This window comes from Dendropsophus ebraccatus, chromosome 6 (assembly GCF_027789765.1).
Source record: "Dendropsophus ebraccatus isolate aDenEbr1 chromosome 6, aDenEbr1.pat, whole genome shotgun sequence".
Taxonomy (NCBI): domain Eukaryota; kingdom Metazoa; phylum Chordata; class Amphibia; order Anura; family Hylidae; genus Dendropsophus; species Dendropsophus ebraccatus.
In genome coordinates, this window is record NC_091459.1 from 3,062,018 (window position 1) to 3,087,529 (window position 25,512).

General features: G+C 40.1%; 1 protein-coding gene across 6 annotated transcripts in view; it reads right to left on the minus strand.

Annotated features, from left to right (window-relative positions):
- Positions 1 to 879: 879 nt before the first annotated feature.
- The window catches only part of LOC138795392 (uncharacterized), a 145,471-nt gene continuing 120,838 nt past the window's right edge, over positions 880 to 25,512 (minus strand). For all 6 annotated transcript variants that reach the window (XM_069974397.1, XM_069974402.1, XM_069974398.1 and 3 more), the window contains 23 exons: positions 25,040 to 25,287; positions 22,933 to 23,110; positions 21,562 to 21,670; positions 20,631 to 20,722; positions 20,355 to 20,531; positions 19,734 to 19,936; positions 19,150 to 19,294; positions 18,447 to 18,688; positions 18,159 to 18,323; positions 17,723 to 17,850; positions 15,201 to 15,469; positions 12,039 to 12,247; positions 11,076 to 11,217; positions 10,550 to 10,800; positions 9,350 to 9,479; positions 8,190 to 8,358; positions 7,070 to 7,249; positions 5,856 to 5,986; positions 5,526 to 5,725; positions 3,549 to 3,687; positions 3,317 to 3,451; positions 2,602 to 2,701; positions 880 to 1,543 (listed from right to left, as the gene is read on the minus strand). In XM_069974397.1, the coding sequence (XP_069830498.1) occupies positions 1,258 to 1,543; positions 2,602 to 2,701; positions 3,317 to 3,451; positions 3,549 to 3,687; positions 5,526 to 5,725; positions 5,856 to 5,986; positions 7,070 to 7,249; positions 8,190 to 8,358; positions 9,350 to 9,479; positions 10,550 to 10,800; positions 11,076 to 11,217; positions 12,039 to 12,247; positions 15,201 to 15,469; positions 17,723 to 17,850; positions 18,159 to 18,323; positions 18,447 to 18,688; positions 19,150 to 19,294; positions 19,734 to 19,936; positions 20,355 to 20,531; positions 20,631 to 20,722; positions 21,562 to 21,670; positions 22,933 to 23,110; positions 25,040 to 25,287 (4,028 nt within the window). In that variant the 3' untranslated portion in view covers positions 880 to 1,257. The remainder of the gene's footprint in view (positions 1,544 to 2,601; positions 2,702 to 3,316; positions 3,452 to 3,548; positions 3,688 to 5,525; positions 5,726 to 5,855; positions 5,987 to 7,069; positions 7,250 to 8,189; positions 8,359 to 9,349; positions 9,480 to 10,549; positions 10,801 to 11,075; positions 11,218 to 12,038; positions 12,248 to 15,200; positions 15,470 to 17,722; positions 17,851 to 18,158; positions 18,324 to 18,446; positions 18,689 to 19,149; positions 19,295 to 19,733; positions 19,937 to 20,354; positions 20,532 to 20,630; positions 20,723 to 21,561; positions 21,671 to 22,932; positions 23,111 to 25,039; positions 25,288 to 25,512) is intronic.

Here is a 25,512-nt window from a genome sequence, read left to right on the forward strand (position 1 = left end):
CACATAGTACCCGATCCCAAGCGGCACCGCAAAGAACTGACATGTCATTTTTCTGCGGCCGCTAATCATTGAATATCGGCCGTAGAAGCCCTGTCAGTGCTCACTATGGAGCGAGCGGCTGCGGCCAATTACTTCACAGTGTGCTATGGGGAGTTCTGATGCGAGAGCGTGCTGATGCACCCACATCAGAACACTACGGCCATAAAGATCATCCAGTCGGTACTGCAGCATCGGCTGGGATGATCTTTTCAGAGACCGGCCGCTCCGTGACCCTGCCGGTTCACGGAACGGCCGGTCTCATACGCCATGTGAACATGGCCTAATAATGCAACGGTACTTCCAACTATGGAACTTTGGATGTTTTTTCTTACAGTCACTTTCCCATATACTGTAGTTTGATAGAACACATTATTAGGTTTAAATGGGGACGCTTTTTTTCCATAAAGTGGTGTATTCTCTCTGTAGTTGTCCAGTACTTATCAGCTGCTGTATGTCCTGCAGGAAGTGGTGTATTCTCTCCAGTCTGACAGTGCTCTCTGCTGCCACCTCTGTCCATGTCAGGAACTGTCCAGAGCAGCAGCAAATCCCTATAGAAAACCTCTCCTGCTCTGGACAGTTCCTGACATGGACAGAGGTGGCAGCAGAGAGCAGTGTGTCAGACTGGAGAGAATACACGACTTCCTGCAGGACATACAGCAGCTGATAAGTACTGGAGGACTGGGGATTTTTAAATAGAAGTAATTTACAAATCTATATAACTTTCTGAAACCAGTTGATTTAAAAGAAAAATATTTTTGCTGGAGTGCCCCGTTAAGTGCACATTCATACAGTTCAATTCTATTCATACAAGTCTCATATATAGTGACATACATACATATATATATTTATATGCTTTGTTTTTATTTTTTTTATTTTTGCTGCACAATCTTACATGTTTAAATACAATACATTATAATTACAAAGCTGCTAATATACAGGATCGAAAAAGAATAAAAAAATAATAATTTGAAGAAAAAATAAATCACTGTCTTGTCAGGTCCAGCTTGGTGTTGTCTATCACTGTGCGTCATTCCAGTGTACCCATCCTCCTTACTGCATCATACCTGTCAGTTACCCATAATTCCCAGCCCCTTGGCACTCTGCTGATGTTTTTATATTTTTATATTCTCCGATGTTTTTATATTATCAGATGAAACCATAGAGGAATCCTGTACATCAGAAATGTCCCACGTTCTATTATCCTGGACCTTCACTTATTTAGAATTTCGTCGCTCGATCATTTTCATCCTCCCGGACGTTCATTTCTTCGTCTCCTTCAAATCCCAGATTAACAATGGCGCCGGGTTCCTCCTTTTCCACGGTTACATTGACGTTGCTGGCGGCCTGGGTGTCCCGCGCTCTGGTGTCAGTGATGTTCTCATTAGATGCAAAGTTCTGCTGCGTTTGTGCTTCGCTATAGGCCAGCTTTATAGATCTGACTGATATGTTCTCACTATCCTCCTCCGAGGAATCGGTTAAATCCAAAAAACTCTCCTTGTTTTTCCTATAAAATAAATGAATAAGAAGCAATGACTCCACGGGATACAGGTATGGTTCATGCAAATCCTACGGTAATCGCTATTACAATCATATGACACCATTAGGATCCTGAACATTTCTATAGAAAACAAACATAGGTAGAAGGTTATATGGTAAGATGGCAATATTAAAGGGGGACTCTAGTTGATTTGAAAGAACAAGTTTTTCACTAGTTTCAGATAGTTATATAGATTTGTAACTTCTATTTTAAAATTTACAGTGTTCCAGTACATATCAGCTGCTGTATGTCCTGCAGGAAGTGGTGTATTCTTTCCAGTCTGACACAGTGCTCTCTGCTGCCACCTCTGTCCATGTCAGGAACTGTCCAGAGCAGCAACAAATCCCTATAGAAAACCTGTCCTGCTCTGGACAGTTCCTGACATGGACAGAGGTGGCAGCAGAGAGCACTGTGTCAGACTGGTGAATACACCAGTTCCTGCAGCACATACAGCAGCTGATAAGTACTGGAAGACTGGAGATTTTTAAATAGAAGTACGTTAGAAATCTATATAACTTTCTGAAAACAGTTGACTTGAAAGAGAAAGGTTTTTTTTCTTTTACCAGAGTACCCCTTTAAATCGCATTGAGAAGAGACATTTAAGGGGAGATATAACTTATTTGAGTATGTAAATGGATTGTACAAATAATATGGTGAAAAAATGTTCCAGGTAAAACCCCCTCAAAGAACAAGGGGGCGCTCCCTACGCCTGCGGATAAAAAAGGTTCAATCTCCAGGGACGACAGAACAGTCCCCCCAGGAGCCGTCACAGCGACAACACCGGAGGCTCCAACCCAGACAGAGGAGTCCTTAGAGCAAAGTAAGATGACTGCGTATATAGACATATAGGATCCCCTCCATCCATCCACTTTCCCGCCATCTCTCGCCTCCTCGGTTGATGGACACCGATCTTCCATCCTTACTTACTATGTAATGAACGTTTTCCTGGACGTTTCACTCTCTTACTTTGGTAAATCCCAGTATTTGTGAAATTAAACATCTTTATGATATTCCGTCTCTCTTACCTGGACTTGAAGTAGAAATAAGCAACGACCATGAATACGAAGCAGATGACAACGGCCCCGACAACAACACCGATCACTATATAGATAATCACGGAATTTGCTAGAAAAAAAATAATTAGAAGACGATTATTCTGAGACATTATGTTCTGTGCACATTCAGTCTACAAATTCCTCTTCTATACATTGAAGTTTTTCTTGTTCGAAGAGACAAATGATATGAAATCTATTATGTCTATGTACTGGCAGGACTTGGCACTGACCCATACGAGGCACGGACTATTGTAAGGAATAGCATCCCGTGCGATATTCACCCCGTATATTAAGTCATGGGCTATGTGCACAGTGCACACTATAACAAGCACAAACGTTATGGAGAATCCCACATTAAAAACAATTTATAGAGAAATTAAATAAATAAATAAATAAATAAATAAATTCAGTCTGATACACTGGTCCCTAGTGCAAAAAAAAAAAGTTTATTAAATTTTGGTGATTTTGGTGTTGGACCATTTGACAGAATCAGCCGACGATCATTGTCTCTATAACATGGAGCAATAATCGTCCTGATTCAGCTGGTTATCGCTCCGGGTATCAGGGCCCTAACTATGTCCAGGGTCATTGGGAGTCAAGTTACGTTCCCTACATATTAATAATTCCCTAGCAGCTACACCGTTGCCATCGCTCCTATATAAGTATTATCTGTGTCAGCATTTACCTTTTTCATCTTCGCATAGCCGCCCAGTGTGGGTGGGGGGGCACTGGCAGCTAAAAATACTGGTGGAATTATCCGCCCCTCCCTCTGGTACACAGGTGCCGCCATTCTCACAGGGGTTCTCTAGACAAGGACTCGCTGTAAGGGTAACAGAAAGAAACAGTTGTTCGCTGTTTAATCGCTTACTGTTTTCTTTGTGCTCAATTCAAGTAAAAAAAAAAAAAAAGTTCCTTACGTTTATAACATCCTAGGACCTGAGTGGCCGTAGTACATTCCTCCCCCGGCTCACACTGCATGTCCTCGCAGATCAGAGCCGCCGTTTCTGTACAGGTGCAGTTCTGCAAGCAATTCTCCGTGACAAAGGATTCCCCTTTCTGGAAACAGAGAAGACACCAAGGTCACACGTTTATCTTTGGAAGACTATGGCATTGCCTCCTTGGTGTGCCCAATCATCTACGCCCAGGGGCACGCAAAAAGCATTGCTTAGTATTGTATGGTAGATTTCAATAGGGGGGGGGGGTAAAACGATTAAACGGTAACCATACTGTAACCAAATTGATAATTTCTGCAAAGAACAAAGATAGCCAACTGCGGGAAGTTGCTTTACCCTAATGTCTATGACTGACATCCTGACCAGAATTCAGGTCAGAGGACAGAAAATTATCATCTTTCACATAATCTTAAAAGAGCTGTGCGGGCTGCGGCTGCTGGAGAGGATGATGGCAGGAGGACACTGAGGGGGACAGGGCACTGGAGGGACACTGAGCATCCCCCGGCCATCATCCTCTCCAGCAGCCACAGCACGCACAGCTCTGGGAGTCAGGGCATGACATCACTATGTTATCCAGGAAGTGACATCACCATGTTATCCAGGAAGTGACATCACCCTGTTATCCAGGAAGTGACATCACTATGTTATCCAGGAAGTGACATCACCATGTTATCCAGGAAGTGACATCACTATGTTATCCAGGAAGTGACATCACCATGTTATCCAGGAAGTGACATCACTATGTTATCCAGGAAGTGACATCACCATGTTATCCAGGAAGAGACATCACCATGTTATCCAGGAAGTGACATCACCCTGTTATCCAGGAAGTGACATCACCATGTTATCCAGGATGTGACATCACTATGTTATCCAGGATGTGACATCACCATGTTATCCAGGAAGTGACATCTCCATGTTATCCATTAGGTGACATCACCATGTTATCCAGGAAGTGACATCACCATGTTATCCGGAAAGTGACATCACCCTGTTATCCAGGAAGTGACATCACCATTTTATCCAGGAAGTGACATCACCATGTTATCCAGGAAGTGATGTCACCATGTTATCCAGGAAGTGACATCACCATGTTATCCAGGAAGTGACATCACCATGTTATCCAGGAAGTGACATCACTATGTTATCCAGGAAGTGACATCACCATGTTATCCAGGAAGAGACATCACCATGTTATCCAGGAAGTGACATCACCCTGTTATCCAGGAAGTGACATCACCATGTTATCCAGGATGTGACATCACTATGTTATCCAGGATGTGACATCACCATGTTATCCAGGAAGTGACATCACCATGTTATCCATTAGGTGACATCACCATGTTATCCAGGAAGTGACATCACCATGTTATCCGGAAAGTGACATCACCCTGTTATCCAGGAAGTGACATCACCATTTTATCCAGGAAGTGACATCACCATGTTATCCAGGAAGTGATGTCACCATGTTATCCAGGAAGTGACATCACCATGTTATCCAGGAAGTGAAGCCTTGATGCAGTAGTAAGTGCAGGGAAAAGGAGCCCTTTATGTCCATTTCCCGTCATAAGTCTATATTGGGGATTTGTATAACTTTTGGGGGGAAATACAACTTTAATAAAAATTTTCACTGGACTTCTCCTTTAACAAATATAAACTATTCATAAGTTTGTGAATAGAATATTCTCTGAATATTCCCAAAAATTGCAGAAACAAATTCCCCGGTACTGACCAGACTTTGTGAAACTTTTTAAAAAGGTGCAAATAATAAATTGGGTGCAAATCCTGGATAAAACAAATTTGGTGAATATTTTTTTAAAAAGTTGAATCTAAAAAAATATTCACCTGTCAAGTATTGGTTCATAAATAGAACTTGCACCAAAAATGGGCACAAACTCCTTGATAAATGTTCCCCTTAAAGTGCTGTGGGCTGCGTGTTACCTTGTAGTACTTGTTGAGGAAGGTGCAGCCACAGTCCCTGTACGGTACACAGTCATAACCACTGAGGACGTAGCCGGGCTCACACTGACATCCCTCGCAGGAAGGCGCCTCACACTCAGACTCGGACGCCAGGTCGCTGCAGGATGCTGGGCAGGCGCTCATGCGGTTTGTATAGAAGCTGTTGCTACCGCAAGACATGGCTGTTGGCAAAATTCAAATACGGACACATCAGCTCCTGGACTATAAAGATATTAAACTTTCCAATTTACTGAAAGGACAGAAAAGAAAACTGACTGAAAACCTTCTCAGCGTCATCGTCAGGTCACTTACCGCAGCCCGTGCTTTCTCTCCAGCCATCCACTATGGAGCCATTTTGCTGACAGGCAAACGCGTATTGTTCAAGGTTAATGCAGAGCAATTCTTTGCTTTGGAACTCGGCACATGTGTCAAATATGCAATCCCTGAATATAAGATAACCGATAAACGGTGAGTAACCCATTCAATAGCAGAACAAGGACCATATAAGTAGGCACATAGCTGTAGACTATATAGACCATTGGCTATCCGCACTAATCCAATTCTTTTAAATCCAGGCAAATCAAGCACACTTAAAGGGGTACTCCGGCGAAAATCTTTTTTTTTTTTTTAAATCAACTGGTGTCAGAAAGTTACATAGATTTGCAATTTACTTCTATTAAAAAAATCTCCAGTCTTTCAGTACCTATAAGCTGCTGTATGTCCTGCAGGAAGTGGTGTATTCTCTCCAGTTTGACACAGTGCTCTCTGCTGCCACCTCTGTCCATGTCAGGAACTGTCCAGAGCAGCAGCAAATCCCCATAGAAAACCTCTCCTGCTCTGGACAGTTCCTGACATGGACAGAGGTGGCAGCAGAGAACACTGTGTCATACTGGAGAGAATACACCACTTCCTGCAGGACATACAGCAGCTCCTAAGTACTGGAAGACTGGAGATTTTTAAACAGAAGTAAATTACAAAGCAATGTAACTTTCTGGCACCAGTTGATTTGAAAGAAAAAGATTTTTACCGGAGTACTTCTTTAACACTGTGGTGTATACTGAATGCCTCGCTGCTCAGCTCCTACCAGGACCAGATGATTTCTGTACAGTGAACAAGTCTAATGTTAAGTCTAACCATAATCAGTCTGTCACTCTCTTCATACTATATAAGAGAAGGAGCTTATTGGACTTGACAAGTTTATTTGTAATCGCTGTGTAGACTTAGTCCGGTCCTGGAGAGAAGCAGAACAACCAGTGCACACTGAGCAGCGAGGCCTATACATGTATGTGTCACCCTCCGTGTACAGGAACAGGGACACCTATTATAAAGCTGCCCCTGTTCCTGTATGAATCCCAATTGTCTGGAGAATCCAAGTTCCGAGCTCGTCCCTCATCTCTGGTATTTATAGTGCAGACGGCCCATAGATGCTACAATATAAGGGCCGAGGAGGCCATCAGAGTCTGTACGTGAAGCCTCGGTTGTCCTTTTTGGGGATTATTCTCTCAATTCTTGCAGGATTTACTTACACGATGTAACTCTCTGGAGAGATGGACGGCAGGCAGCTGCTGAAGGGGCCATTAGCTTCTCTCATGACGCCGCAGAAGGCCGAGCTGTTCACAAAGGCGAGACCCGAAGCCGAACAGGCAAAATTGTCCCCTGTGTTCAATATTATATTTTCATCGTCTTCATTTTGCAAAGTGTCCCGTCTGGGAAAAAAATGATAAAATAACTTAATTTTCAATGTAAAATCTGATCACACTGTAGTACTGCAGATACAGGAACAACACTTCTGTAATATCATCCATAACAATTAGGCTCTAGTTATGGCTACAGAAACACGACTCTGGCTCCCGAACAGAGAAGGTAATGTCCTGACACACAGGCTTCCCCCCCGGGGCTGTGCACCCCGCCCTCCACCCCCAGAGCCGTGCACCCCGCCCTCCACCCCCAGAGCCGTGCACCCCGCCCTCCACCCCCAGAGCCGTGCACCCCGCCCTCCACCCCCAGAGCCGTGCACCCCGCCCTCCCCCCCAGAGCTGTGCACCCTCCCCCCCAGAGCTGTGCACCCTCCCCCCCAGAGCCGTGCACCCCGCCCTCCACCCCCAGAGCCGTGCACCCCGCCCTCCACCCCCAGAGCCGTGCACCCCGCCCTCCCCCCCAGAGCTGTGCACCCTCCCCCCCAGAGCTGTGCACCCCGCCCTCCCCCCCAGAGCTGTGCACCCTCCCCCCCAGAGCTGTGCACCCCGCCCTCCCCCCCAGAGCTGTGCACCCTCCCCCCCAGAGCCGTGCGCCCTCCCCCCCAGAGCTGTGTACCACACACTGCACCCCCATAGCCGTGCACCCCGCCCTCCACCCCCATAGCCGTGCACCCCGCCCTCCACCCCCATAGCCGTGCACCCCGCCCTCCCCCCCAGAGCTGTGCACCCTCCCCCCCAGAGCTGTGCACCCCGCCCTCCCCCCCAGAGCTGTGCACCCTCCCCCCCAGAGCCGTGCGCCCTCCCCCCCAGAGCTGTGTACCACACACTGCACCCCCAGAGCTGTGCACCCCACACTGCACCCCCCAGAGCTGTGCACCCCACACTGCACCCCCCAGAGCTGTGCACCCCACACTCCACACGTTGGGGGCAGACAGGACATTTCTATTACCTGAATCTCAGGCCTGGCTGGAGTGACCTAATATTCCAGCTTTCACCGAATGTGTCCACATTAGTCACAAGACGTCCGTCTGGACTTCTAAAATCATTGTTACTTCTCCCATCAAAATTGCCGCACAATCCCTGGAGCATTTCTCTGTAGGTGGTCGGCATGATGATTTCTGAATCAAAACATGAAGGGTTAAAGAAAAGCTGTCACCATAACAGCCGCCATATCGGGACTGATAGTTCTAGACTACACTCATTGAGGCCATGTGCACGCAGTCATTTTCATTGGTTTATTTAATGAAACCCCAACCATTATTTTGAGTATCCAATAACGGCCGTTGTTTAACATTATTCTAGGTTAGGGTCAACATGGCCGCTTTTTCACACCCTTTGGGTGCAGCTCTTTATAGCTCCATTCAAAATTGTACAAACTACATAAAAAGGACGGTGGAAAAAAAAGTTGAAGTGCAAACAAAGTAAAATAATGGCTGAACATTAAAGTGACTCCGTACTCACAATCTGACCCCCAAACCGCTGCTTTTATTCCAAGATCTGTCCTGGCGTCCGTTCAGCAGGTGATGCGGTTATTGTCCTAGAAAACAACTTTTAAACTTGCAGCCCTGTGTTTAACTGATGTGGCCTACAGTGTCTGTGCCCGAGGCCTGCACCGCCCCTCCGTCCCTCCTCATCATTAGGAATGTCCCAGGCAGGATGTCTCCTATTCATCACTTGTCTGAGCACACATATGCCTTAACTATCCAGCACATGTGCACTGCTTAGACAAGAAATGATGAGGAGGGACGGAGAGGCGGTGCAGGCCCAGGGCACACACACTCTAGAACACACTATTTCGACACAGGGCTGCAAGTTTAAAAGTAGCTTTTTATGACAATAACTGGATCACCTGCCGTACGGACCGCAGGACAGATCATGGATTAAAAGCTGCTATCCGAAGGTACAAGAGGGGGGGGACAGATTGTGGGTACAGAGTCACTTTCATTTATAGAGTATGAAATAATGGCCGTTGTTTTCATCGACTTCAATGACTTTGTGGCCTTATAATCATCAGAAAACAAGGTGACATGAGTGTCTGTACATGACTTGTACATGAGATGTCTAAGCTCCCGAGTTTCTTCTCATCATTACTATTGGTCTGACATTTACCCGCATTTTCACTTCCATCAAAGCTGATAGAAAGTCCAAAGTCAGTTTCCAGGTAAATCCTTGTTGGTCGCTGATAAATGACTATTCCTTCATGCGGCCGTACAGGAGGGAACGTCCTCACACCATCCAGCTGGTGGTCAAAAGGAAAAGACGCTTAGAGCTAAGACAATGCTGGTAATTTACAATTATAGGTGGCAAATGCTTACAGTATATATAACAAATGCTTACAGTATATATAACAAGTGCTTACAGTATATATAACAAATGCTTACAGTATATATAACATGTGCTTACAGTATATATAAGAAATGCTTACAGTATATATAACAAGTGCTTACAGTATATATAACAAATGCTTACAGTATATAACAAGTGCTTACAGTATATATAACAAATGCTTACAGTATATATAAGAAATGCTTACAGTATATATAACAAATGCTTACAGTATATAACAAATGCTTACAGTATATATAACAAATGCTTACAGTATATAACAAGTGCTTACAGTATATATATAACAAATGCTTACAGTATATAACAAGTGCTTACAGTATATATAACAAGTGCTTACAGTATTTATAACAAGTGCTTACAGTATATATAACAAATGCTTACAGTATATATAACAAGTGCTTACAGTATATATAACAAATGCTTACAGTATATATAACAAGTGCTTACAGTATATATAACAAATGCTTACAGTATATATAACAAGTGCTTACAGTATATATAACAAATGCTTACAGTATATATAACAAGTGCTTACAGTATATATAAGAAATGCTTACAGTATATATAACAAATGCTTACAGTATATATAACAAGTGCTTACAGTATATATAAGAAATGCTTACAGTATATATAACAAATGCTTACAGTATATAATAATAATAATAATAATAAATAGAATAATAACAATTAACAATAAATAATAATATAATATAAATAATAATTAATGTAAGTAATAATATAAATAATATTTGATACTATAGATAAAAATAACAACAATAAATAATAAAAAATAAATTATATATATACACACACACACACATACACAAATACATATATGCATACAGTATATATACTGACACACAAGTATACAGCATACAATACGCAGGTGTTTCGAATCCCGCTGTATATAAAGTGTCTTTGGTGACCCCTCCTGCTGCTATTGATCCCATTTGCCATACTTACCACCAGTATCTTATTCTGCCGGAATGATATACTGTGGCCGTACACCTCTATTTGCAGCTCCCTGAGGAGACTGAACTTGCTGAAGGGATACATGGCCTCATTTTTGCCTATGATAGTAAATGGCTCCATGTAATCGTATAGAGCGGAGGACGTCCTGGACACCATGTAGGTCTGCTTGCCCTGGAAGTGATGGGAGAGGCCGTCATACGTCATGTAGTGGGGGTCGCCAGCAATAGTACACTTGGAGAAACCTAGAAGAATTGCAAAGAGAGAAGATACCACAGTATTAATACCCCAAGAAATTGGATGCAAATGTAAAAAGAAATGTCAGTGAGCAGTATATATCTGTCCGGTGCCGTCCATGCACGTCCATTACACGTCCATTACACGTCTACTCCACATAATAAGGACACCGCTGCTTATCACTAGGAGAACGACCCGGATCCTTCCTGCCAGGTGTAACGGCCAATCACTCAGAGAGCTGTCAGTCAGATGGAACCTCTCCCTTACTATTCCCTCCTCTTACCTGCCGGTTTACAATTGTAATGGCCGTTCTTGTTCACGCTGCAGACTCCAAACGGACAGCTGAACGGTTTGCACTTGATGTCATTGCCCTTATGGCACTTGCATTTCTGTGTACAGTGCGGTGTAATCCAACTCTCATCCACCTGGAACAGAGGGTTAGAAGTGACGTACAGTATACAGGTACCTCTCATCACACTGTCATTTATATAGGAAAGGTCATAGAGAAACTTCTATACAAAATCTCCAAAGCACGAAGGAGGAGGAGCAATACTGGAACATGGCTTATCATGACCCTTTTACCACGTTAAAGGCGTTGTTCACCCCAGAAAAAAAAATCTTTCATATCAACCAGAAAGTTATATAAATTTGTAATTTATTTGTATTCAAAAATCTCCAGTCTCCCAATACTTATCAGCTGCTGTATGTCCTGCAGGAAGTGGTGTATTCTCTCCAGTCTGACACAGTGCTCTCTGCTGCCACCTCTGTCTATGTCAGGAACTGTCCAGAGCAGGAGAGGTTTTCTATAGGGATTTGCTGCTGCTCTGGACAGTTCCTGACATGGACAGAGGTGGCAGCACAGAGCAGTGTGTCAGACTGGAGAGAATACACCACTTCCTGCAGGACATACAGCAGCTGATAAGTACTGGAAGACTGGGGAGAAAACACCACTTCCTGCAGGACATACAGCAGCTTTTAATAGAAGCAAAGTACAAATCTCTGGCACTTTCTGGCACCAGTTGACTTGAAAGATTTTTTTTGTGTGTGAACAATCCCTTATATTTCCTCTCTAAGGTTTATGGCATAACGCCACCATGTATACAGCTTTATTGCAATGACATGTGTATATAAGTTAGAGAAGATGGCGCTCCTCCGGCAACCTTCAACACTTCAAAACGTCATCTTATCAATATTTTGCAATGGTTAATTATAGAGGCCACATGGATATATATATATATATACATACATTGTAGTAGTTTTCATTGGAGTCTCGGCAGCCACAAGACTGAAGAGGAACACACTTATCACCACTCAGCACGTAGCCGTCATTGCAGACGCAGCCCTCCATACAGGTGGTTGGTTTGTCACAGACATCGGGAGCGTAGATGTTGGTGCAGGTCGCTGGACACAGTGATGTACAGTCTGTATAGTGACTATTCACAGGACAGGACAGCGCTGCAGGGAGGAGAGACGGGAGGAATGGCTGTCAGTCACAGAGACCTCAACATGAAGCCAAAGACTGGTCTATTTACTGGGTCTACATCTATCTATCTCCTATCTATCTCCTATCTATCTATCTATCTATCTCCTATCTATCTATCTATCTATCTATCTATCTCCTATCTATCTATCTCCTATCTATCTATCTCCTATCTATCTCCTATCTATCTATCTATCTATCTATCTCCTATCTATCTATCTATCTATCTATCTATCTCCTATCTATCTATCTCCTATCTATCTATCTCCTATCTATCTCCTATCTATCTATCTATCTATCTATCTATCTATCTATCTATCTATCTCCTATCTATCTATCTATCTCCTATCTATCTATCTCCTATCTATCTATCTCCTATCTATCTCCTATCTATCTATCTATCTCCTATCTATCTATCTATCTATTTATCTATCTATCTATCTCTCTCTCTATCTCCTATCTATCTATCTATCTATCTATCTATCTATCTATCTTCTATCTATCTATCTATCTATCTATCTATCTATCTATCTCCTATCTATCTATCTATCTATCTATCTATCTATCTATCTCCTATCTATCTATCTATCTATCTATCTATCTATCTATCTCCTATCTATCTTCTATCTATCTATCTATCTCCTATCTATCTCCTATCTATCTATCTATCTATCTATCTATCTATCTATCTATCTATCTATCTCCTATCTATCTATCTATCTATCTATCTATCTCCTATCTATCTATCTATCTATCTATCTATCTATCTCCTATCTATCTATCTATCTATCTATCTATCTATCTATCTATTATCTATCTATCTCCTATCTATCTATCTATCTATCTATCTATCTATCTATCTATCTATCTCCTATCTATCTATCTATATATCTATCTCCTATCTATCTCCTATCTATCTATCTATCTATCTCCTATCTATCTATCTATCTATCTATCTATCTATCTATCTCCTATCTATCTATCTATCTATCTATCTATCTATCTATCTATCTCCTATCTATCTATCTCCTATCTATCTATCTCCTATCTATCTATCTATCTATCTATCTATCTATCTATCTATCTATCTATCTCCTATCTATCTATCTATCTATCTATCTATCTATCTATCTATCTCCTATCTCTCTATCTATCTATCTATCTATCTATCTATCTATCTATCTATCTATCTCCTATCTATCTATCTATCTATCTCCTATCTATCTATCTATCTATCTATCTATCTATCTATCTATCTATCTATCTCCTATCTATCTATCTATCTATCTCCTATCTATCTATCTATCTATCTATCTATCTATCTATCTATCTCCTATCTCTCTATCTATCTATCTATCTATCTATCTATCTCCTATCTATCTATCTATCTATCTATCTCCTATCTATCTATCTATCTATCTATCTATCTATCTATCTCCTATCTATCTATCTCCTATCTATCTATCTCCTATCTATCTATCTATCTATCTATCTATCTATCTATCTATCTATCTATCTATCTATCTATCTCCTATCTATCTATCTATCTCCTATCTATCTATCTATCTATCTCCTATCTATCTATCTATCTATCTATCTATCTCCTATCTATCTATCTATCTATCTATCTATCTATCTATCTATCTATCTATCTATCTATCCCCTATCTATCTATCTATCTATCTATCTATCTATCTCCTATCTATCTATCTATCTATCTCCTATCTATCTATCTATCTATCTATCTATCTATCTATCTATCTATCTCCTATCTATCTATCTATCTATCTATCTATCTATCTATCTATCTATATATCTATCTCCTATCTATCTCCTATCTATCTATCTATCTCCTATCTATCTATCTATCTATCTATCTATCTATCTATCTATCTATCTCCTATCTATCTATCTATCTATCTATCTATCTATCTCCTATCTATCTATCTCCTATCTATCTATCTATCTATCTATCTATCTATCTATCTCCTATCTATCTATCTATCTATCTATCTATCTATCTATCTCCTATCTATCTATCTATCTATCTATCTATCTATCTATCTATCTATCTTCTATCTATCTATCTCCTATCTATCTCCTATCTATCTATCTATCTATCTATCTATCTATCTCCTATCTATCTCCTATCTATCTATCTATCTATCTATCTATCTATCTATCTATCTCCTATCTATCTATCTATCTATCTATCTATCTATCTATCTATCTATCTCCTATCTATCTATCTATCTATCTATCTATCCCCTATCTATCTCCTATCTATCTCCTATCTATCTATCTATCTATCTATCTATCTATCTATCTATCTCCTATCTATCTATCTATCTATCTATCTATCTATCTATCTATCTCCTATCTATCTATCTCCTATCTATCTATCTATCTATCTATCTATCTATCTATCTCCTATCTATCTATCTATCTATCTATCTATCTATCTATCTCCTATCTATCTATCTATCTATCTATCTATCTTCTATCTATCTATCTCCTATCTATCTATCTATCTATCTATCTATCTATCTATCTATCTATCTATCTATCTTCTATCTATCTATCTCCTATCTATCTCCTATCTATCTATCTATCTATCTATCTCCTATCTATCTCCTATCTATCTATCTATCTATCTATCTATCTATCTATCTATCTATCTATCTATCTATCTATCTATCTATCTCCTATCTATCTCCTATCTATCTCCTATCTATCTCCTATCTATCTATCTATCTATCTATCTATCTATCTATCTATCTATCTCCTATCTATCTATCTATCTATCTATCTATCTATCTATCTATCTATCTCCTATCTATCTATCTATCTATCTATCTATCTATCTATCTATCTGTAACTCTTGTAGTAACCTATCCTTATGCATAGAGTTAAATTCTAGAAACATACGGCAGAAAGATGGATTCCTCCACATAATGTTTATTCCTTGCGTCCTACAAGCATCGACATAGACCTGAACCACAGCACACAGAGTGGACACCATGCCGTTGTATCTGCACATGTCATATACACAGGTCTGGATAAACGGATCCGGGCGGACTAGCTGATGGCAGGCTGTGAACGGGTCCGACAAGAGAACGTCACACTGGGTCTGGATGACCGGTCTCTGGATGTCCGTGCACGGCGGAGCGAGGTCATCCCGGGTATCATCCATGCAACTGTGAAAGAAGCAACACTATTAGTTATTTATTATGAATGAGCATTATACATAATATTATAAGTCTGGAGAATATTACTGGAATAATAATATGTGAGTAATGTGAGGAGGAGATGCTGGACCTCACCAATCACCGGTCACCAATCACCAATCACCAGTCACCAATCACCAGTCACCAATCACTAGTCACCAATCATCAGTCACCAATCATCAGTCACCAATCATCAGTCACCAATCATCAGTCACCAATCACCAGTCACCAATCACCAGTCGCCAGTCACCAATCACCAGTCACCAATCGCCAGTCACCAGTCACCAGTCATCAATCACCAGTCACCAATCATCAGTCACCAATCACCAGTCACCAGTCTCCAGTCACCAATCACCAGTCACCAATCACCAGTCACCAATCGCCAATCACCAGTCACCAGTCACCAATCACCAGTCACCAATCTCCAGTCACCAGTCACCAATCACCAATCACTAGTCACCAGTCACCAGTCTCCCGTCACCAATCACCAGTCACCAATCACCAGTCGCCAGTCACCAGTCACCAATCATCAGTCACCAATCACCAGTCACCAATCACCAGTCACCAATCACCAGTCTCCAGTCACCAATCACCAGTCGCCAGTCACCAATAACCAATCATCAGTCACCAATCACCAGTCACCAATCACTAATCACCAGTCACCAATTTTCCATTGTATTATTTATATTATAAAAAATTAATCTAAAATTATCAATTTCTTATTCTGGCCACTAGGCCCAATATTAAGCTGAGCCTAACGGCCATGTTTCACATCCCAAGTCACGCAGTGAGCAAACGCTGATCTCCTAGATTTGAGGCCTATTACACAGCTGGATGATCTGCGTCTCACTGGATTATTCTTGCGGCTCTCGCGTCAGTCACTTATCACCTGCACATCAGCTTCTACACATGGAGACGAGCGGGAGGCGGCGGATTATTATTATGTCAGCACTGGTGTATAGGTAACAGGATCTGCCAGCATCCACAATAGCTAAAGCTCAGAGGTTCTGTGTCTCCTTGGATGACTTCTGCACAGGTCACAGAGGATGCCTACTAAACTCTCCCATTTATGTCTGGACCTGACTACTTTGACTACATCCATAGGGCTTGCTGGAGAACTTATTTCTAAATGCTGTTTAAAACACAATGGCTAAAAATTACCGTACATATTACCACAGCACTACCACCAAAGAAGAAGAGAGCCGCCAGCGTCCTACTCACTATAAGAATACAAATGAATGAAATAAAGAAGTTTTTTTTTTTTTCTGGCATCAATCAAGTGCTGCAACATTTTTACACACACACGCGCGCACACACACACACATGCGCACACACACACACGCGCACACACACACACACACATGCGCACACACACGCACACACACACACATGCGCACACACACACACACACACGCGCGCACACACACACACATGCGCACACACACGCGCACACACACACACACACATGCGCACACACACACATGCGCACACACACACAAACAGACACACACGCATGCACGCACGCAAAATCTGATGAACTCACTTTAGAGGGAAAGTGTCACCAATTTTTCTTTTACTGATCAGTCAGATGCAAAACTTCTTTTATTTTAATGTCTTTATTTTGTGACTTTCATTTTTTATGTCACTTTTTGTACATTATTATGGGGGCGGCCATCTTGTCTGGGCTGTTATTAACAGCATTTAGTCACATGCTTAACAGCAAGACTCATGGGCATAGACAACAATAGACAGACTCTGTCCCCTGTGAGACATTACTGAGCACGCTCTGTGACCTGTGAAGAGGTCATTCCCCAGGGAGCTGCTATTGTCTCCTCTATCTACTGGTGTCACATGACGCTGCAATGCTGTACAGATCACTTTACTGCAGCCTCCTCTTATCACCACAGACACAACAGGAAGTCTCGGCTTAGTATTACCCCCAGTGGTGAGAATGAGAACTGCAAGATGTCAGGATTATTTTATAATATAGAATGAAGATGAAAAATGAGGAAAAATGTCACCAAAAATTCTTACAAAATCTGTTTATCATAAAAAACATTCTTTATACATTAAGTTGTTTTCTGATAACACTGTCCCTTTAAATACTAATTGTAAAATTGAGGAAATTGCAATGAGCACCCACATCTCTGAGAGAAATCTAATTTTATCCGATCAGCAATAAAGAACCAACAAATAACACTGGTGATAAATTGTGGATCTTACTTTGTGTCACTGTCTTCCTCCGATTTCCAGCTGTTTCCGAACTGCGTAACATTTGCTGCTGGAGATCCGTCTGGCATCAGGAACTCATCACTGTCCAGACCATTGAAATTACCGCACATACCGCACACCTGTTATGTAAGAGCAAGAAGAGAGCAGGAGCAGAGACATATGGTTTATGATATGACTGAATATGATTCATGATATGACTGAATATGGTTCATGATATAACTGAATATGATTCATGATATAACTGAATATGATTCATGATATGACTGAATATGATTTATGATATGGTTCATGATATGACTGAATATGATTCATGATAAGACTGAATATGATTCATGATAAGACAGAATATGATTAATGACAATTTGCTAGTTGTAAACATAGATTTCTATGTTGTAAATATTTTCACTGCCAAATCCACAGAACTGACCTTGCTGAAGTAAGCATCAGGGAGGACGACCTCCAGATGGTGATTCCCATCAAACTTGACGATCATTCCAAAGTCTGTGGTGATCACTGTGTAAAGACCAACATTTTGGATGGTAATCCCTCCTAACACTGCAGACCACGGCGTTTGGATCCGGGTGTTATCCACCTGTTGTTGACGACAAAGAGATTAATATAGAAATTCTGATGTTTTCAGCACAAAATGGCTGCAGAAATGTGAAGCGGTGGATGAAGGATGGGTAGGTATATAATTTATGGATGATAATCCTACCAGAGTCCTCCTGTCTTTCTGTAAGGTGATCCGTATACCATAAATATCGATGTACACTTCCTTCAGGTAGGTTGCTGCCCGCTGCCCGCGCTCCTCCGTCTTTCCTTTGATGGTAAATGGGATGACGCTTCTCTTGTCACAGACATTCACCAGCACGTACGTACACGTACCCATGAAGCTGTGCATCACTTTATCAAATGTGTAGAAGTGAGGGTCACCGAACACGTGACAAGCTGCAATACCTGTATACAGAGTATATAGACACCGTAATCACACACAGCTTCTTCACCCATTGTGACAATTACTGCCTCACATGGAGAACATGAATTTAAAGGGGTAGTTCACCAAAAATAGTTTTTTCCTTTCAAATTAACTGTTGCCAGAGACTTGTAATTTACTTCTATTGTATACAGCTGCTGGAAGTGATGTATTCTTCCCAGTCTGGAGAGCAGCAGAGGTTTTCTATGGGGATTTGCTGCTGCTCTGGACAGTTCCTGACATGGACAGAGGTGGCAGCAGAGAGCACTGTGTCAGAATGGAGAGAATACACCCCTTCCTGCAGAACATACAGCAGCTGATAAGTACTGGAAGAGAGGAGATTTTTAATAGAAGTAAATTACAACTCTCTGGCACTTTGTGGCACCAGTTGATTTTTTTAGGTGAACAACCCCTTTAACACATTGAGTGTCAATAAAATACAAACCAGAGGAATGACACCCCAGCACTCCATCTTGCCGCTGACATTGTTCCCGGTCTCCGCACTGCCAACTATCACAGGAGATGTTATTATTGATGTTGCACGTGCAGCGCTGGGTGCAGTCCTCATTGGTGAACCAGCTTTCTCCGAGCTGCAGAGAAGATTCCAAATAATCCAGGTTATAGAAGAGAAGCAGCAATGGCCTCACATAGGCTGGGTTCACACTACGTATATTTCAGTCAGTATTGTGGTCCTCATATTGCAACCAAAACCAGGAGTGGATTAAAAACACAGAAAGGATCTGTTCACACAATGGTGAAATTGAGTGGATGGCCGCCATATAACAGTAAAGAACGGCCATTATTTCAATATAACAGCCGTTGTTTTAAAATAACAGCAAATATTTGCCATTATATGACGGCCATCCACTCAATTTCACCATTGTGTGAACAGATTCTTTCTGTGTTTTTAATCCACTCCTGGTTTTGGTTGCAATATGAGGACCACAATACTGACTGAAATATACGTAGTGTGAACCCAGCCTATGATATACTGTATATAGAGCATGCCGTATACATGTGCAGCCTTACCTGATGGGAGTTGTTATTTTCATCAATGCAGCCACACTCACTGGGAGGAACACAGCGGTCTCCGCGTAGAACATAAGAGTCATTACAGAAGCAACCTTCCACTGAGTCGCTCTTGCATGGTGCCACCGCCGGAGAGTTGAAGCAAGTATCTGGGCACGTTGTACCACAGCTCTTATAGTAGCTTCTTGCAGGACAAGAAATTGCTGTAAATATATGAGATAAATTAACTGGCGAATATGAAGCGGAGCGACCATCAGTGATGACTGTACGTAGGTGCTAAAACACCGCTGCAATCAAAATATATTTTAGGATATCGATTAAATTGGCACTCCGGCAAAAATCTTTTTCTATCAGATCAACTGGGATCAGAAAGTTATACAGATTTGTAATTTACTTCTATTTAAAAAATCTTCAGTCTTCCAGTACTTATCAGCTGCGAGATCTGATATACGGATCCCATAATCTTCTGGGTGATATCAGTCGTTTTGATAAAATATATATGTATAGTATTACATGTCCGGTTAAATGCCATAAGGTCTCCAATGTAAATGGGGATGGAGCATTAGGTTCATTCTCAGTGAGATAATATCAGCTGTTATTATTAGATACGGTAATACTCACGGCAGAAGGTGTCTGATCTCCACTCAATGCACACTCCAGCGTCCGAGCACTGCTGGGCATAGGCTTGCACGGCATAGCACAGGGAGTTGGACTCGCCGCCAGTGAAACACATGTCCAATACACAGTTCTCAAAGAAGTTATCGGGGTTCACGAGAGCATGGCAGTCCCTGAAGATTCCTAATGGATACAAATACACCGGTAATAGTGGGCAGCCATATAAATAAGTGTGCGGGTATGTCATGTGACTGTAGGAAGCAGATACTGTATATGTCCTACCTGACGGATCAGTGATAATGCCGCACACTGTGTCCTTCCTGTACTCCGCTTCCAGAATAGAATCACAGACTTCAAGATCTTGACTTCCACATCTAGAAAACATGAAAATTAAAAAAAATGATGGTTGGAATATAAATCATGCACATAATATGTCCTTAGTGTAATAAATCCTGCGTCACCTCAGTGTATCTCCTCGTCCCCTGTATTTTTATTTTCCTTCTCTTATTACTCCGGATTTCTAAGGCCCTGTTCATATGGAAAGCTTCTCATACCACAACTGCAGCCCAGATATTTCACACCCAGAACTGAAACATGGGGGGGGGGCATCTATCAAGGGTCTGGCATCTATTTATCTATTTTAAGGTTAATAAAAGGTGAATAAATGGATTTTGCATCTATTTTTGGTCTAAGTTCTATTATTATGAACCAGTATCTGACAGATGGATATTTTTTAGATGCAACTTTTTTTAATTTGTCTGTTTTAATATTCCCCCCAAAATTCACATCATCCTGGATTTGCGCCCAATTCATCATTTGCAACTTTTTAAAAAGTTAAACAAACTGGTGGCGGCCTCCGTCTGGTCAGTACCAGGGGAATTTGTTTGCACAATTTTTTTTACTTTTTGCAACAATTTTGCTTCTTTTTTTACTTAGATGCAGTCACTTTGGCAGTGCGACATGTTAATAAACATGTCAGAACATAATGGAACAAAGTATACACCGATCTTCATTAGAAGAGTCCCACACATTAGACTTCTTAGTAAATGTCCCTCATGGGCTCCAGGTCTGGACTGAATGTGGCTGACCCGCACCCGAATCTTGCCCAAATCCACAGGATACAAGCTGCCCATATGCTGCATAAGCCGAGGGGTGTGCCTCCGATTACAGCCACTGATCTCACTTGTTCTGAAACCATTATGTAAAGACTTACACATTATTATCCTGGACAACCAGCCAGCTATCTCCAAGCTCTTTGGTATCTGATGTTGAGCTTCCATCAGGCTTCATATTGTCATCTGCTGCTACGCCATTGTAGTTGCCTGAAAATCGGGAATATTTAACATTAGATGAAGCCAAAAACTACGGTTATAGCTTTTTTAACCAATGGAAACGCTGAGTAACAAATGTAAGTAACAAATGTAAGTAACAAATATAAGTAACAAATATAAGTAACAAATACAAGTAACAAATGTAAGTAACAAATACAAGTAACAAATGTAAGTAACAAATGTAAGTAACAAATATAAGTAACAAATACAAGTAACAAATGTAAGTAACAAATATAAGTAACAAATATAAGTAACAAATATAAGTAACAAATACAAGTAACAAATGTAAGTAACAAATGTAAGTAACAAATATAAGTAACAAATGTAAGTAACAAATGTAAGTAACAAATGTAAGTAATAAATATAAGTAACAAATGTAAGTAACAAATGTAAGTAACAAATGTAAGTAACAAATGTAAGTAATAAATATAAGTAACAAATGTAAGTAACAAATGTAAGTAACAAATGTAAGTAACAAATGTAAGTAATAAATACAAGTAACAAATGTAAGTAACAAATATAAGTAATAAATATAAGTAACAAATGTAAGTAACAAATGTAAGTAACAAATGTAAGTAATAAATATAAGTAACAAATGTAAGTAACAAATGTAAGTAACAAATGTAAGTAACAAATATAAGTAACAAATGCAAGTAACAAATACAAGTAACAAATGTAAGTAACAAATATAACAAATGTAAGTAACAAATATAAGTAACAAATGTAAGTAACAAATATAACAAATGTAAGTAACAAATATAAGTAACAAATGTAAGTAACAAATATAACAAATGTAAGTAACAAATATAAGTAACAAATGTATGTAACAAATATAACAAATATAAGTAACAAATACAAGTAACAAATGTAAGTAACAAATGTAAGTAACAAATATAAGTAACAAATATAAGTAACAAATACAAGTAACAAATGTAAGTAACAAATGTAAGTAATAAATATAAGTAACAAATGTAAGTAACAAATGTAAGTAACAAATGTAAGTAACAAATATAAGTAACAAATGCAAGTAACAAATACAAGTAACAAATGTAAGTAACAAATATAACAAATGTAAGTAACAAATATAAGTAACAAATGTAAGTAACAAATATAACAAATGTAAGTAACAAATATAAGTAACAAATGTAAGTAACAAATATAACAAATGTAAGTAACAAATATAAGTAACAAATGTATGTAACAAATAAAACAAATGTAAGATCCATAAATAAATAATAATAATAAAGTCTTACCGCACAGTCCGCACACTTGGTTCCTGAGCGTTGAAGGCAGGGAAACATCCGCGTAATGGTTACCATCAAATCGCACTTGTAGTCCGAAGTTTGTCTCCAGAATTAAGTAACTCCCGCTGAGGTAGACTCTGACCGCGCTGTATAATGTAATAGGCAGGTTCGTTCTTTTTCCATCAACCTAGGAGGACAAGTTGGATAAAATAAATTAATTTGAAAGTGACCGCCTTGTGGGAGTGACGCTAGCCGCTTGCCCTACCGGTTTGAGTTAGTGGCCGGGGCCGGGGTTAGTGGACCTGCACACGGCTTGTCTATATGGTTTAGTCTAAGCTGGCTTCTGATGATGTATACAGATCTAATAATGCCCCTAATAATGCATTATTAGGGGCATTATTAGATCTGTATACATCATCAGAAGCCAGCTTAGACTAAACCATATAGACAAGCCGTGAGAATGGCAGCACGTCTGAGGAAGCTGTCAAAATGATGATGTAGAGCAGAAGAGAGCAGGAGGCCTGGAAAGCAGCAGCGGTGGCGGAGCGGGACAGGTAAGTATATAGCCCTGTCATGCAGCCCCGGCAGCAGCGTACAGATGTAATTTATGCCAGAAAACACGTTTAAACTTCCTGACAGATTCCTCTTACTGTTCGGGCACAGAGCGGCCATTACAGTAGTGTCTCCTTTATATAATTTACCAAGTTGGAACAAAGACAATGTTGTACAAAGATTGTGTCATCACTAACATTGATTCCATCGGGGGTCACAATTGATATTCCAAAATAACGTAATAACATAATAAATATGTTGCCCTTAGTTGCATGTAAATCCAGGACCTTAGTGCTGCAAAGCATCAATGCAGATTTCTGAGCCTCTGCGCTGCTGCGTAACGTACTAAGGAGTCTGCGCTTTGTAGGTTCTTAATACCATAGGCAAATAAAGTGTCAGTGAGTAACAGAGGAGGGTTCTAGAATGTGGCCCCATGGTCTGATACTTATTCCGGCATCTATAGGCTGCTGACCTTCCACTTCCCAAACTTCCAGCTTTCTAATAAGCACTGTATAGCAATATCTGGATGCTCGGCTATATAAAATCTATTAGAGTTATACTATATGTCAGAACAGAGTACAGTACATATACTTATAGCATATAATTGTATTGTATTATAGAATTACTATAGATACTATATAATAGAACAGAGTACCGTACATATACTTATAGCATATAATTGTACTGTATTATAGAATTACTATAGATACTATATGATAGAACAGAGTACCGTACATATACTTATAGCATATAATTGTACTGTATTATATAATTACTATAGATACTATATGATAGGACAGAGTACAGTATATATACTTATAGCATATAATTGTACTGTATTATAGAATTACTATAGATACTATATGTCAGAACAGAGTACAGTACATATACTTATAGCATATAATTGTATTGTATTATAGAATTACTATAGATACTATATGATAGAACAGAGTACAGTACATATACTTATAGTATTATAATTGTACTGTATTATAGAATTACTATAGATACTATATGATAGAACAGAGTACAGTATATATACTTATAGCATATAATTGTATTGTATTATAGAATTACTATAGATACTATATGATAGAACAGAGTACAGTACATATACTTATAGTATTATAATTGTACTGTATTATAGAATTACTATAGATACTATATGATAGAACAGAGTACAGTATATATACTTATAGCATATAATTGTATTGTATTATAGAATTACTATAGATACTATATGATAGAACAGAGTACAGTACATATACTTATAGCATATAATTGTATTGTATTATAGAATTACTATAGATAATATATGATAGAACAGAGTACAGTACATATACTTATAGTATTATACTTGTACTGTATTATAGAATTACTATAGATACTATATGATAGAACAGAGTACAGTATATATACTTATAGCATATAATTGTATTGTATTATAGAATTACTATAGATACTATATGATAGAACAGAGTACCGTACATATACTTATAGTATTATACTTGTATTGTATTATAGAATTACTAGAGATAAGATATGTATTTAGGAGCAAACTTACATTTAGCTTCTTGTTCTTCAGCATGGTGAAGTTCGTGTTGTAGACTTCTATGTGCACTGACTGGATATATGAGACTTTGGTGTTGGAGCCTCTGTGCTCATTGGTGGTGTAGACATGGAAGAATGGGAATCCACTAGATCCACTGCACAGTTTGGTGAGGGTGTAGCTGCAGTTCCCCATGTAATGATGAACTTTGCCATCAAACGTGTTGTAGTGAGGATCTCCGGAGGCGCTGCAGATTGCATTAGCTAAAAGGAAGCACATACATGTGAAGTGGGGGATCGTGTAATACGGGGCTTAAAGGGGAACTATCTACAGGTGAGACGAATCTAACCTGCTGATATGTCCCTATTGCACCAGAGATGCTGAGGAGGAACACAGGGGGACGTTAGGAGCACTGCCCACCCCATAGAGCCAATAGGGCAAACTCTATTCATTATCATTAGAAAGGGGGGGGGCAGGGGTGAATCAGC